The sequence below is a fragment of the Lagopus leucura genome, unplaced genomic scaffold, assembly GCF_019238085.1.
Source record: "Lagopus leucura isolate 7727_CA_CO unplaced genomic scaffold, USGS_WTPT01 Super-Scaffold_100159, whole genome shotgun sequence".
Lineage (NCBI taxonomy): Eukaryota > Metazoa > Chordata > Aves > Galliformes > Phasianidae > Lagopus > Lagopus leucura.
The window spans coordinates 27,875,971-27,891,577 of record NW_024962335.1 but is presented as its reverse complement, the minus strand read 5'-3'; the positions used below and the strand labels follow the sequence as shown (position 1 = coordinate 27,891,577).

General features: G+C 48.3%; 1 protein-coding gene across 10 annotated transcripts in view; it reads right to left on the bottom strand.

Annotated features, from left to right (window-relative positions):
• SOX5 (SRY-box transcription factor 5) overlaps window positions 1-15,607 on the bottom strand; it is a 479,987-nt gene that overhangs the window by 278,239 nt on the left and 186,141 nt on the right. For 8 of the 10 annotated variants that reach the window (XM_042890055.1, XM_042890058.1, XM_042890057.1 and 5 more), the window contains exon 1: window positions 9,963-10,082. The exons of 1 other annotated variant lie outside the window; for it this stretch is intronic. In XM_042890055.1, the coding sequence (XP_042745989.1) occupies window positions 9,963-10,000 (38 nt within the window). In that variant the 5' untranslated portion in view covers window positions 10,001-10,082. Of the gene's footprint in view, window positions 1-9,962; window positions 10,083-10,726; window positions 10,778-15,607 lie in introns of those variants that run through there. One more of the 10 variants, XM_042890061.1, reaches the window with a different exon arrangement.

Here is a 15,607-nt window from a genome sequence, read left to right as displayed (position 1 = left end):
TCTGCCCAAGGTTCTCGTGGAATCTGGGAGCTGCAGACAATAATTTGCCTGGTGACAAATTAACAGAGGTTACCGTTTTGACAACCGAGGTTATCAAACAAATGGAGACAGCGTTTTTTGCACAGCGGTCTCGCTTCAGACCTCACTGGGCACAACTGGGAGCCGCTACCTTCGAAAGCACAGAGTTTTTGAAGCAAAGATTAATTCTGCATACAGTGCCAAGTCCACAAAGGCCCAGATGTTAGCCCTGACGGAATTCAGGTGAATTTTCATCACCGTCAGCCTGCTCGCATCTATCTGCCAGATACAGAGTTGTTTGGGATGAGTGGTTAGTTAGCATCTCTTCAAAGCACACCCGTACAGAACTTCTGAGATCGAGAGGTCTGTAGAAGCTTGCCGAAACCTCTCCCAGCACTTGAAATAGTCTGACTGCGCTGCAACTGATGCAAGTCAGCTGCAGGTTGAGGAAAGCCAGGCTTCTGCTCCATCACCTCCTCACTGCTTAGCGCTCCATGCCTCACTGGTGAAGAACACCATCCTTCTTCGCAGAGTTGAGCAGAACATTCATTAACTAGGCTCACAGTTTAGGACCCAACACTGAGTTTCAGCGTGGTGAGTCCAAACACACGGTGTGAATGAACACCTTTTAAAATGATGCCTTGACTGGCCCTACCACAAAGTAGGGCTTTGTGAACATACTGCTGAATAACTTCTAGTGAAATACTACAGAACGTGCCTGATTATAATCCATTATCTTGAAAGTAGTCTCCCTCTTAAAAATCTTATCAAAGAAAATAACTTAATAGCTCAGTCATAATACTCATAGGCAACACAGATCAAATCTGCCCAGCACTCTTCAGTTTATTCTGCGTGCCACTGAGAGAGTGGGTAAGAGAGGCAATGTGGAGACTGGACCCAAACCCACTTGCAGACCTCCCCGATTCGGCCCTACTCTTACTGAGCATGGCTGGAAATGGAAAAAAAATACTGAAACGGATTAGAAAAACTTTTAGTATGAATAACAAAGTAACTCCTCCTTTTTAATAAGCTTGTCTCATTTCCTTCATTTCAGATCTCTGTGGCACATGTAAAAAACAGATGTCAAATCTGCAGGCAGGGATCACGGTGCATTTTGTGCTCCGTGCCGTGGTTTTTGCTTTTCAGTAAGTTGGTTTCTCGCAGCGGTTGCCTACATCGCTGCGTTCAGTGGTGTCTGCTCCTCTCATTAATAATCTCCATGAGAAGAATTTTTCCTGGACACCCCCAGTGCCCAGTCCTTGGTTATAAAACATACGACAGCTCCTGTACGTGTGGCTGAAGATGTTAATTGTTCTCCAGGATGAAACCTTTCTGGACTGTCAGCTGCACACGTTGGTTCCCCACTGACTCCTAACCGCTGCCTGCACTCCCCAGCTGTCCCCAGGTAGGGAGATAGCACCAAAGCTTGCCCAAAAGCTGAGGGGGGTCCAGAGACTGCATTCTCTGCCAGCCCTCACTGCACAGCTCAGGCTGTAAATATTTCTGTACTTCACACCATTAATTATACTCCAAAGTCCCTGTTTTACATATTTAAGTAATTTCAATATTACATTTTCATCTCACTAGAAGGAGACCTTTAGAAATTATAATTGGGCTGACAGAAATCTGTAATTTGCAGTTCTTTGGAGCTCAGGAATGGAAAGGATGGTCCCGAGGTTAAAAAACAGGACTGGCAGTCAGTACCTCTGGCTTCTAAACCCACCCGTGCAAACCATTTTGTGGCACTGTCCCTCCGCTTTCTCATCTATAGGCTGAGGCTAATCCTGCTTCTCTGCTGAAAGAGCACAAAAATCTTCATGACTTGTGTAGTGATGTTTTCCAGAATGCCCTGAATTCCTAATCAAAAGACATTATTGGAACTATTAACATTATCGGTACTTCTAATAGTAAAGCAACTTCTATGTATATATACATATATATGGAAAAAAAAATACAGACACAGAATACGCATGCACATATATCACTCGATTTATAAACTCCAAAGCATGGTTTCCAGGACTGAAATCTCATTCATAAGCTATGCTAGGGATCTCTTACCTACCCTCCGTTTCTGAATTTTTCCCATACAAAGACACATTGATATTAGTCTAAGCTCCAAGCACAAAGGCTGCTCTGTGGAATGGCAAGAAACCTTCTTTTTTGTGTTTGTACAGTGACGAGCATAATGGGGTCCTGATTCAGGATGCTTGCACTCTACAAAAACAGACTAAATCAATGACACTAATACACATGCAGATTATCTATGAAGTAAATACGTGGCATGCAGGACAGCAGCACAGTATTCTTCCTAAACCTTTCATGGCATTTCAGGTAAACACCAAAACCTAATATGTTTTATGAGACACACAATTAGGTTGAGAGTTTGGGCAAGAAGAGCAAAACTGAGTATAATGTACAAATTAGAAGCAAAGGATGAGAGTTTTCCACTGAGAAACGCTGCCACATTCCCCTCAGCCACAAAATCAGAACCAGCCCGATGTTCATACAGTTTCAACAAAGATGAGAATCAATAGCCAACTCTACGATACACTGCCCATAAATAGCTCCTTACATCTCCAGAACCTGCGAGCAGAAGACAAACCAAAGTCTGAACCTGAAAAGACAGCTGTATTTTCTATAGCTCTGTGCATTTCAAACCCTGAAACCTGGATACTCTTAATGGAAGTGGAAAAGAAATCTATTTGGCTTTACTCAGCAACTGCAGAAGGAAACAGTACCAAGAGAACTGTGTTGCATGTTCTGTTTTCACTTCATTTCATTTAGCCTTTCAGTTCTATTTCAGTTTTGTTTCATTTAGCTTTTCTTTTTTTATTTTAAATCATCATCATATTTTGGTGATTCACATTTCACACCAGCACAGGAACAAGTCATGTAAACACAACACAACAAAACGACCCAGTTTGTTAATAGACATGCCAAACGGGTAAGAACATCCTTCCCTCCGCCCTTACCAACCATCACCTTCCCACACATCTCATCCCTATCCAAAAAAGCTTCTGCCCCAGCGAGGCCACAGCAACAAAATTTAGGGAGAAAACCCTATGAATAGAAACCTGACAAAACCTTCGGAGAAAATGTTTCCAAGTCTTGCTTTACAATGTGCCTGCAAAGAGGCCGCTGAGGGAATCTCTACAGAAGCAGACAATTTTCCTGCAGTTGGAGAGTGCAGATACTGCAGTAAGAAACGCCCGCTCCCAGTACCCGGCCCTATCAAGGTGCCCCAACCCTAACACAGGAGAGCCAACTCCAGTAGAGATGGGACACAGCACCTTGTGCCCATCGTTCAACCTTGTTCTGAAGCAAGGGATGCCCCCAGAATGACCATATTATAAAAACCATATGCAAAGCTGCCTGTGCATCTTTCGGGCTGCGATGGGCTTTGGTGGCTTCCCACTCCATAGAAGCATAGCCCCTTTGGGGCACCCAGCAAATGGCAAGGAACATAGCCTAAAGCAACCCAGTGGTGGCATACAGTACACTGTCGGAAACACAGAGCGGCTGTGTGCTTTTCCAGGCTCACACTTTTAGTTGGCCAAACAGAAGAAACGAAAGCTTTTCAGTTATAACCAGGCTACAAAAGTAAGTACAAAGTTCTGAATGGTTCCACCATCTTCCTTCCCCTGGGTCCTACGCTGTCTGTGGAGCTGGCACACAGCTCTGGCTCACCGTCAGACAGATCATCTCTGCCTATGCCCAACCTGCAAGGTGAATGGATGGAAGCTGGGACCTTTTTTTCACTCCCACATTTTTAAAATCAAGAAAACGACAAGCTCAGCACCAAGGAAGCCAAGAGGATGACAAGTTGTATGGCTTTCACTTTACATAGACTACTTTCCCAAGTCTTTTTTCTCCAGAGCTACAGAGGTGCTGAAGTACATTAGATGTAGACAAAAGTCTTTACTACTCAAAATTAAAGCATGCCCCTGGCACAGCATTCCTCACCGCTACAAAAAAACGATTATTCCCACAAGAAAATTCAATTTGTATTCAGTTGCCCCCATATATTTTTGTCCCCAAAGTAGTGGAATTATGTTAAGACTAAGTAAGATTCTATGAAGACATAACAAATATGCAACAGTAACATTACAATACAACCACGTAGAAAAATTAGCACTAAGGTAACATTTTAAGATGTACTGAGATCAAATAGCACTAAGGCACCCGCATCCTATGGAAAAAAAAAAAAAAGAAAAAGCGGCAAAGTCAGTCGGTATGAAGTTGAGAAAACATGACAGCAAAGTGCCGGTAAAACAGGAATAAAATAAAATTATTACAGATCTCAAAGAAGAGCCGCCAATGTGAAGTTCCACACTGGCTGTTCCAAACAACCAAAATGAAAAGTATAAAAAGGCAATCGGGAAACACATCAAACACCAATTTTAAGAATGGCAATACAATTACAATATAGCCTCATACAATTACAGCACAGCCTTTATAGTTACGAACGCAACGACTGAGAAATGTTACCTGATTGATCCCACACCACTTTTAAGGGAAACAAAGTCAACGCCAACGTCAAACTTTCGGAGTGAGCCCCGAGCTTGTTCTCATGTTCACTCCGACTGCGTTCTACAAGTCAAACATTGTACCACCGCGCTGAACAAGTGGCTTTTTTTTTTCTTTTCCTTAAAGTGACGAAAGGACAAGCCGGAGAGAAGTGCCTGGACGGACCCAGCGGAGGGGGCAGGAGAACGCTCTCCCGTCTTCTCGCAGCAGCCCTCCCCCGCCAGCGCTCAGCATGGCAGCCCCGCACCACGGGCAGCGCCTCGCCGCTCCTCCGCTGCCCGCAGCACCTGGCACGGCCGGCAACACACGTTCTTCCCTCCTTCCTTTTATTATATATATATATGTATGTATATATATATAAAAACTTAAGAATAAAGAAACACTGCAGCCACTCTCCAAATAAATAATAATAAAACCAACCCGTAACGCAGCGAATTACTCTCACGCGTCCCTCCATCCCCACCCATTGCGCTAAGTGCCACGAGCAGCGCTCCCCGCAGCGGGAGCAGCCCGGAGGGGCCGGGCCTCCGGAGGGGCCTCTCTCCGGCCGACCCCGTCCTGTCCCGACCCCGCGACGGGGTCCCCGTTCGCCGCCCTCAGGCGCCCCCCTGGCGGCCCAGCGGGGAGCGGCGGCCCGCAGCGCAGGCCCGGCCGCCCGGGGACGAGGCCCGCCGGGTGCCGGCCGCCTCAGCGCGGTGGGGAGGGGAACGCGGCCCGGAGCTCCCGAAGTCACTCCGCCGGGCGAGGCGGTGCGAGAGCGGGACGGAGCCGCTCCGCTGGCAGTTCCCGAGGCAGGCAGGCAGCGAGACGCAGCTTTTCCGCGCCTATCAAGCACCGGAGCGTCGTGCGCTCTCCGAGATGGATGAAGAGCCGCCAGTATTTTCAAAGGGAAAAGCGCCTGGCTGCTCGGGATGCTGCCTGCTTAGCATCAGCAGGGATGCACCGCAGCCACCAACGAAGCGCTGCGAGCACCGGGGGAGCAGAACTCGTAAGCACTGCGCGCTGGCAGAGTGCGCAGGTATGCGACCCTGCTTCTCCCCTCCGCTGCCGAGCTCATTACAGCAAACCAGGCCCGTGCAGGACATCAACAGAACAAACAGAGCCGAGAGGATGTCAGACTCACTTCTGCAAGGCAGAGGCACACATCAACTTGAAGGTATCCTACCGAGCATCAGGATATCACATCACACAAATACACCATTCCATCATCGGGGCTCCACGTTCACATACCTCAGCAAAGCACTATGTGCCTCTTACAGCATAAAGCCATAAGTGCTTGTTAAGAGCTCCCCAAGAAGCAATAAATATTTTGTAAACTATTTCTGTATTTCAGCTCTCCGGACAGCAAGAGGAGGAACAACAATTTCTCTCCTTCCTAAAGGTACCAATCACAAACACCACGCACACAGACACTGCAAGATGTGTGGTGGGAGAGTGTGTGTATGTGTTTGTGTGTGTTTTAATTAACTCCTTGAATGCATATGATGAGCCAGCCACCCAGAATTAGCAGTGCCAAACTCCCGATTTGACTCGAACACAGTGAGCACAACAGTGGGATCGTGCGGGCTGGCGTGTCACAGCCTTCTCCCGCTTGGGCTTTTTTTGCTCTCCAAGACCGGGTCACAATCGCAGCAATTGGTAAATTGGGGAGATGGTCATTAAAATCTATAATCTGTAACAGTCAACTTCTTCCTCGGCAAGTGTGAGCACAGCAAGTGAAATGAACACACGCAGGACGCTAACGAGTAGCCGGCATTAATTCCTTCAGAGTCATCTCAGAGAAATGAAATCGCGCCCATTTCTGTCACGGCGAAGAACCACCGGCTGAAACCTCCATTTGGCACTGCATTCACTCTCCAGACCCCAGACCTGAACACACAAGCCACAGAGTCACCTTCCGAAAGCACCTCAGCAAAAGGTAAATGCTACTTAGCCCAATACTAAAGAAATCTCACTGGCTTACTTTAAATGAAGAAGTAATCACTCTTACATCTACAGGTAGGTTTTAGGAGAGTGGGACATCATTCCGAGCAAGGCGGCTGATAGAAAGGCATTATTCTTTCTCCAAAACTCTCAGCAAACACAGTAGAAAGAAGAAAGCTTTTAGGGTAACTTTAGCTAAGAAAAGCACTTAGGAATACGCAAAGTTTCCTTTTAGGAAAATGATTTCTCCATTTGACAGTGTTGGTACAACCCCAAAATAAATTCAGTGGGAGTCTGAAATGACTCGTGCAGCAAAGCGGCACAGCAGCTAAGTATATTTCTCTCCTCCCAGCAGAGGCTTGCTTTACATCCTCGCCTTTCCCTTCTACGTGCCGCTCACCAGCACACAGAATGCTTCCAGGGCACAGAACCACTGACTGGTGATGCTGAACTTGTTCTGCTGTCCCCATACCACTGCTTGGTCCGTGCCTTTTGTCTGCCAGCTCTGCCTTTCTCCTGAGGAAGCACTAACCTTCCCTCTTCCACACATACTTCCTTACCTCAAACTAGCATGTCAAAAGAAAGGAAAGAAAACAGAAAAGAATGAAAGAGGGAAAGGGAGAGGACGTCACTTGGTCCTGATGCCTAGCGGAGCCTCTCTCTCAGTCTACAGAGAAATGTAAATATGCAGTAATTAATTGGGGTTTAAGAACATTCCCTACACTGGGGACATTGTTAAGCGGTCGCTTTATCTATTTTTCATTTACTAGATTTTATTAAGACATTAAAACTTTATGTTGGGCATTTCCGAGATCGCATCATTCGGTACATTTCACAGCTGCCTGCGAAGGCTCCAAATTCTCTCTACATTTCCACAGAGCGAACTTTCTTTCTGTTGTGGCCGTACCTGGTATATTTAAGCATAACAGCCCACCTTTAAAAATATAAAAAGCAACAGAAGAGTTGTCATTTTTGAGACATTTAAGCCCATTCAGAGTGCCACAGGAAATGCCCAATGCACACCCGGGGAATACCCCTGCCCCATGAAACAAGCAGAGCAGTTTCCAGTTACGATTCCTCCCTACACCCCTCCTGCAGACCTCATCCCCCGCGTGCACTGTGGTGCTCCCCTTCACCAGGCAACAGAGCTGTCACAAACAGGAATAAAGAATCGAGGAACTTCTTGGGAAAGCACGACAGTCCTCATGTTTTTGGCACGACAATTAATTATACATGCCGGTTCACAAAATGTAGTGCAATTTACTACTGATGCTGAATGAATTAATGAGTGTTTATCCGTCTGACACTCGGGATAATTTTCATTCCAAGTGTGTACCGTGAATGCCCACGGTAATGACCACAGCCTCCAAAGCAGCCCCATCGCTTCAGATTCCCCAAGTTGAGGTGTCCAGAAGTTTCGGTGCTGCCTGCAGTTTGCCAGGATGCGCCCAGACATCACAGAGGGGTGAGAGGGGAAGCAGAGGGACCCCTGAGTGATGTGCAGGCACTGAGAGCTGCACTACAAGCACTGTGCCAGACAGCCCTGTAGCTCGTGCTCCAGTTTACCGGGGAATGGTGGGAGAAGGACAGCATCAGCACGAGCAGATCGGTCATGCAGATATGACATGTGGGACCCCAGTGGCTGCACAACTGTGCTCCAGGAGCAGCGTCTGCCACCGACGTTGGCTAACAACCTGCGACAACTGCCTGAAACCCCATCCTCTGCACACCGTGCCCATGTACACACATGCACCCCACAAGCCCACGTGTGTCTGAGCATCCGTGGGGGAGAGGAAGCGCGTCCTCACGGCCGGCTCTGTCAAACGCACATCTGTGACATGGGCAGGGGCTGCTCTGTGTGCCTGTGCAACTCCAGTCAAACACACGCCGTGTAAACAAACGGTAATGATTAACAGAGGTATTGGTTGGGATCACCAATTTCAACTGCAGGGGGAAAATTGAAAGAAAATAAAAAATAAGTGATGTGTCCCGAGGTTAGCTTTTATTGCTTCCCATTCCTACCGCTTGTTGTTGTCTGTGCAGCAAACGGAGAGCGGTGTATTGACTATTTTAAGTGGAATGTGCACAGGAGCAGCTCTGGGATCCCTGAAAACAAGACAGACGCCTACAAAAACGGAGTGGAGCCGCTCGCTTTATTTCTACATGAGATGTTTTGTCCGGAACGATTTGTTTGTATATCGAATTGATATAAACGCAGAGAGACTTCAGAGGAAGAAAAGTCCACCAGCAGAGAAATGAAAGGACCCATTCTGCCTGGCAGGCTCTGCATGCACGCTGCTCACCACAAAGTTCAAAGAATAACCCAACCCGCTCGCTCGGACACGTCTGGATAGGACCTCGGTGGGGCCGACGGAGCACTTTCATCTGTCCATCGTAGGGACAGAGGCACTGCTGCGATGCCGCACAGCTTCAGCACAGCAGTACCAGCAGTTTCCTCAGGTAGTTGCACTAAGTTGGTACGACGCACGTGTACAAAAGCATCTTCCTCTGTTATTGCAATGGTAACAAAGCAAAGAAAAATGCCCAATATTCCACACAAGTCTGGAAAATCGGCAGTAGGAGGGCAGTGCGGGGAGCAGTGCAACACACCAACCCCAATTCTGGCAGAAAAGCATTCTGCTTGCAGAAAGAGGGCAGAAAGCGTTAAAATAGTTCTTTTCGGCACTTCCCAATTTCGTTTCTCTCCGATGCCTCAGTTCGGGCGCTCCTTTCCGTCCTCCCCTGCCCGCTCCCACCCGTTCCCTCCCTGCCTCCCCTCCGGAGCGCTCCGAGCGGCGAACAGCTTGCCTGAGCATATTTGTACCCAGCTGGTCTAGCACCTAGCTCGCACCGCACCGCCGGATACAACCAAATGTTTATACAGGAGGGAGCTCGCACCGAGACGATCCCCCCCCCCAACCCCCCCGGCAGCGCATCCCTCCCGCCCGCGGCCGGGGACGACGGACTCGGAGCTGCGTGGGGGTTGCCCGCATCCCGGGGGGCCGCAAGTTGGCAGCAAGTTTCCCGGCCCCGCGGCGGAGGGCCGGGCCCGGCGGCGGCGCGGCCAACAAAGGTCGCACGGAGAGGAACGGAGCGGAGCGCTCCCGGCGCGGCGGCCCCAAACTTTGCCGGGAGGGCACCGCGCCGGGCGGGGATCCCCCCCACCCCCACCCCGGCGGGACGGAGCCGCGCGGAGCGGAGCATCCCCGCATCCCCCGCTTCCCCCCCATCGTGACAGCGGCGAGGTGACGCGGGGCGGGGTGGGGGAGCGGGGGCATCGCGCCGAGCATCTCGCAGCGAACAGCGAGGGAAATACAGGAAAAGAGAGAGAAACACACCACCACCATCACCGCCCCCCAGGAAAAAAAAATAAAAAATAAAAAAAAAAAAAAACAAAAAAACAAAACAAAAAAACAAAAACAAAAAACAAAAAAACAAAACAACGAACGCCAAACCCATCGCATCCCGCCCCCCGCCCCACCAAGTCACCTCACCTTTCAAACTCCTGAGGTAAATCAGGGTCAGTGAGCATGCTGGAAAAGCGCAGTTTCCCTTTGTCACAGCAGCCACCTATGGTCGCCTCCGACTGAACCTGTCAAGTGAGCCCGAGCCCTCCACACCGATGGATTTTCTCCCTCCTCCCGCCTCCCTCCCGGCGCGCTGCTCTGAGCGAGGGCTCCTTGACCAGGCTCTTAAAGGGGCCGCGCCGCCGCAGCCCCGCTCGCCGGGCTCCCCCCGCGGCGGCGCGGCGCTGCGCACCCGCGGCCCCGAGAGCGGAGGAAAAAGAAAAATAAAGAGGTGGGGGGTGGGGAGAGCGGAAAAGAATAAAATAATAATTAAAAAAAAAAAAAAAAGCCTGACAATCCACCTAAACCGGGAGTAAATCCCCTGCGCTGAGGAAGATCAGCGGGGAGAGGAGATAAAACGAGAGCGGAGTGATTAAATGGAACCAGTTACCAACTCTCTGCGAGTTGCGACGGGGGAGAAAGGATTGGGCGCAGAAAAATGTTACCAAAGGCATTTGTGCTCGGAAGAATTTCCACTCCTTTACTCCCCCCCGCCCCGCCCCCCCCCCCCCCCCCCCCCCCCTCCCCAAGCCCCGATCTCTCCACTCCTCTCCCTCTTTCTCCCTCTTTGGGGAGGGGAGGAAAAAAAACACAACAATCAGGCATTGTTCCGCGGGAAGAAAAGCAACTTTGACAGATTGAAATATAGCAGAGGCCCCTTCAAGGAAACCTGTAAACAACTTGTCACTCACTGCCGCTCCGCGCAGCGCCGCGAGCCGCCCTGGCAGCGCACCCGGAGTTGCCTCCTCTCCAAACTCCATCAGACGGCCCCGCCGTGCGCCGGGGGAAAGGTAGCGGCGTGCGGAGCGGCGCGCACACGCGCAAACAACAACAAACGCGGCTCTGCCCTCCTCCGCTGGGGCCCTTCCCCTGGAGACGCTCCATTCCTCCCCGCACCCTTTTCCCCCGGCCCGTTTCCAAACGCGCTCCCCGGGGAGACGCGCGGACGGAGGGAACGAAGGGTGGGAACCGGGACCGTGGGGCAGCGTCCGCCCCAGCGCCGAGAGCGGCGGCACGACGCCGGGCCCGGCCGGCAACGAGCTGAGAGCGGGAAAAAATGAGAGAAAGGGAAAAAAAAAACCCCACAGAGCACAACACACCGGTCTACTGCTCCCCAGCACACACACCCACGGAGCTATCCTCCATTCTTTCCAGTTCCCCAGCCCTAATTCCTTTCTTTCCCTCTCTCTCTCTGCTTTAATTTGCAGCTGGACAACATTAAAGGCCTTTAAAGCCCACGAGGCTCTGACCCCACAGCGGTGGGATGAGGTCCGCTCCCCCCCACCCCCCCACCACCCCATCACCCACACCTCCTGGCAGCACGCAGAACGCAACTTGGCTGCACCAGTGTATGGGCACATCCACACGGAGCAGCCACGAAGCACTCAGCATTGTTGTGCCCACCGGCTGAAAGAAATCCCCCCAGAGCGTGTTATTTTTATTAATACTGAACAGCTACCCTATTTAATCTCCCCCGGCCCCTCCATGCACACGTTATAAGCCAGCAGGCTCAGGCTGGGGCTGCTCAGTCCAGCGCCGCACCATTGGCTTCACCCCCGGATAAACGCTTCTGTCACCCCAAGGAGCACAGCCCTACTGGGGACGGGTGCAGGGCCCAGCACACAGGAGGAGGACCCAGGCTACCCTCAGCATGTTCTCCCCAAGTCCATCCCGGGGGCTCTGCCAGCTGCTGGCAGGAGGGAGACCTAATGGCTCCTCGCCGTGGGGCAGCTCTGCCGATTTCCTCCAGTAGCCCCTGGCTAATAATATTTTCCACAGAGGTTCATTCATGGGAGCCTGACAAACCTCGTTACTATGTACAAGGATTTTTATTTGTTATTTAGTAGCTAGCCCTTTTAGGACAGCTGTGAGGTAGACACTGAAAAGGCAGCGGATGATTAAAAAGAACAATTCCACATACTTTCTCTTTCATCTGAGTGTCTCAAACCACGTTAAGTCTCACATTACTCCTCTGCAGGTAATAAATATAATTAGGGCTGATTCCAAAACTTTATTTGTATTGAAAAGTATCTCGCTCCACAGGGGCTCCATTCAAATCAGCAAGTCTCTGTGTGGAGTAGGAGGCTACTTAGTAGGAGAATTTGGCCTCAAATAAGGAAACTGAGATGCAGACAGGCTTAGCAGCTTGCCCAGGCTGACACCGTTAGCCAACTGCAGCAACGGGATGGGAAACAAAGATCCACGCGCCTCAGCACGCAGCAGCCCTCACGCTGCTGAAACACGCTGTGTGTTTTTGCTGCTCTCCTCTGAAAGGCGTGACTTTTTACACGTGGTTAAAGCACGCTTCACCCCTCTGCTCATACTTGTGAGGGCCCCCAGCCTTTTCCCTTTGACTGTACCCTCAGCAAATGCTGCTCCTCCTCTGCCATTCCACGCTCTTCTCCAGCCCGCTTGCCTTTGGCCCTAGGAGCTGCCTATAGACAGGAGCTGGTCAGGAGATCCAACTATAAGGACATGAAGATGACCCTTTATTCAAAGAGTCTACAACAGCTCCAGGACTACTGTATTCCAACTGTACATTAGCCACATCCAGCTCTCTAACCTTGTGTCCTTTTTACAGCTCAGCTCCACACAACTGCCCTCCTCTGTTCATGTATGTTTATCTCCATTTTCCCTCCTGTTTAAGCATCTTCAAAACAATGAGCACAATCCCCTCTAAGTCCAAGTCTGTGTCATGCCCAGCATGCTGAGGCTCCTCAGTCAGCTCTCTGCTACTATGATTATGAACCAGAGCAATTGCCATCTACATCAAGAACTATGGAACAGGACATCGGCCAGACCTGAACCATAATAAAAGGAAAAAAAAACAAAAACAAAAACAACACATACAAGAAATGCTGGGGGACAAAACAAAGATAAACAAGCAAGAGGGAGTGCTGAGAAGGAGAGAGGAAATGGAAGGAAGAAAGAAAGGAAGCAGAGATCGTTGCTGTGAATGTTTCTGACATAAACCTTTCTTTTCCCTTACCCTAGCCCTAGCTTACAGCACTTACTCTTACTGTACTCTATTTGCTGCTTAGCATTTATCTCCTTCTCCCTGGTTTCCTTCATCTGATGCTTTTCTGAGCCCCCAGCTTGGTGAGAGGACGCATGCTTGGGTCCAAAAAGGAGAAAAAAATGTTACCCTTATTGCAGTATCAATATTGTATTACTGCATTAGTGTATGGATATCATTGTGTCATTATAGACTCATCTGTAAAGTTATGTTCTCGCAGTAAGTTCAACTACAAATGCAAGAAGCAGCAAGCCAAACAAACAGTTTGAGAGAACCTTTGAAACCTTCCTATGGTCATCTTGAATCCTTGCTTTGTAGAAATTGCCAGGACACAGAATTAAAACTGCTGTCTTATCAGAATCTGGAGAAAAAGAGGAATTTGGGATCAATGACGAACATGCCCCAGCTGAAACTAAGACAATACATAACCACAAACCTTGTTCAGTTCTTCTCCAGCTAAGAATCAGGGTGTAAGTCCAAATACCTCTATGGGATGAGAAAAATGAAGTCTCCCCCTGCTAGCCCTTCCCCTTGCATTTCTCTTGCTCCGTTCCTCTCAGGAGTGCCCAAAAGAAAAAGGTTCAGGCGAAATAGAGCAATTGGAGTTGAACTGAACCAAAAGGCTCTGACTTTCATTTAGGTGAGGGAAACAACTCGAATTATAAACTCTTATCTGAATTTTTGTGCGTTAGTGATTTTTTGGTTGCTATTGTGGTCCTCCAGTTCAAGAGGTGAACCAAAAAATCAATTATCCACCCAGCTCAAGTTAGAAATGCCATAACTCTGGAATATTACACAGACGGAATCCACAGGTCTTTATACACAAGCAAATGGGCAGAAAGAAAGCCTTAAACTAAGGAGATGATTTAAAAAAATAACAATAAAAAGCATCAAATGATAACACTTCAGCCCGGTGCCTTTGGCAGCTGCTGCAATATTGTAAGTAAAGGAAGTGCTGGAAAATAAAGTGAGTTTTTCATGTTTTGTTGTTTCCACTGTAGGTTTTAATAATAGAGACCTACAAAGTCCAAGGAAATGTAAGATATTCCACAGAATGATTTACTGGAAAATTCTCATAGAAAATATGCAAAACTCTGAAGATCCTACATGGATTTTCTTTTTTAGGCATATATCCAAAACAACTACAGCATTAGGAACGAAACTCTAACATTTCTAAGAAAGGGTTTTTGGAATAGGTTAAGAGAGAGAAAGGAGAACAGAGTGGGGTTCATGCATTTACTATGAAGAATATCTTGCAAATAATGAGTGCTTATTTCAGAGTATGGAAATGTTTAGCTACAATGCAGTTTGGATCATATGCTTCGGAACAGATTTTTCCTTTCAGTGTGCATGCCTAACTGCCATTTCCATTAACGGGAATTAAGTACATGTGTCAAGAGAAGAAGTTAACTCTTAGAAATATAACTAATCCACGCTTTTTTAAAAAGAATGTAAATGCCACATCAGGCATGTTTGGTGTTGGCAAAACGGAGCGCTGAATATAGGATCGCAAAATCTGAGAAGGAGAAGGCGGTCTGGAGGACTGAAATTTCTGTGCTATTTAGAGTTTTTCAATTTACTGAATTTCTTCAAGGAAAAGTAAAACCATCTCACTTGCAAGCGAGAAGCCCTCATTTATCAGATATTTACCTGCAGTTTCAGTGGGGGCCTATCATCTGCAACACTCCCCATAAAGCAGTACTGACAGTACCCTTAAGGAGAAATCTGAACCTTCATCAAAAATTGGAATTCAAACTTCCTTAAGGACCACTAAAAATGATTACAGAGTTCTCATCCCTTTATTAACATCAGCTCTGCTCTCTTCGATTCCGTCCACTCCACATCGGCCGAGGTAAAGGTAACTCAAAATTCATACAGAACTGTAAACAACTGCGCATTTTTAGAAACAAAATGATATGTAAACAGATGCAAAAACAACAACAACAAAAAAAAAACAAAAAAAAAAAAACAAACCAAACCAAAAAACCCTCAATACAAACAGACAAACAGACAAACAGAAAAAAACATAAAAAGATAGGGAACATATCCATGGATAGGAACCGTCTTTACAGTTCTTTAAGAAGCTAACTGGATTTCAAATCTACAGTTTCTCATCAAGGCTCTGATCACAAAGCATTACTAGAGTAAGAACCTGTTGCTCTCAGTCTTTTTCCTAACTTCTTTTTTAAGTATGACTGTTTTGCACACAAGTGCCATCCCTGTCAAAGCCTGCAGCCACACCTCACCCACCTTGTCCTGCTCAGGCCGATCACATCCAAGGGACCACCCAGCCACTGCCAGGGCCCAGCCCATCTTCAGCCCCTGGGATGACAATGCCACCAGGAACATCCCTCCTCAGTGTCATTTGGGATGACTGTTACCAACATGTAAATGCCTGCCACAATACACCAGATGATGAACTTTGCTCATTTTATACAGACAGCCAACTCCCATCGGAAGGAAATGACTCCCTTTTCCCCTGGTGTGTGCGTGGAGGAGTGGCTGGGAGAGATCGAGTCTCTTTTGAACCAGCAACCTCAGTTTTATAGTCAAACAT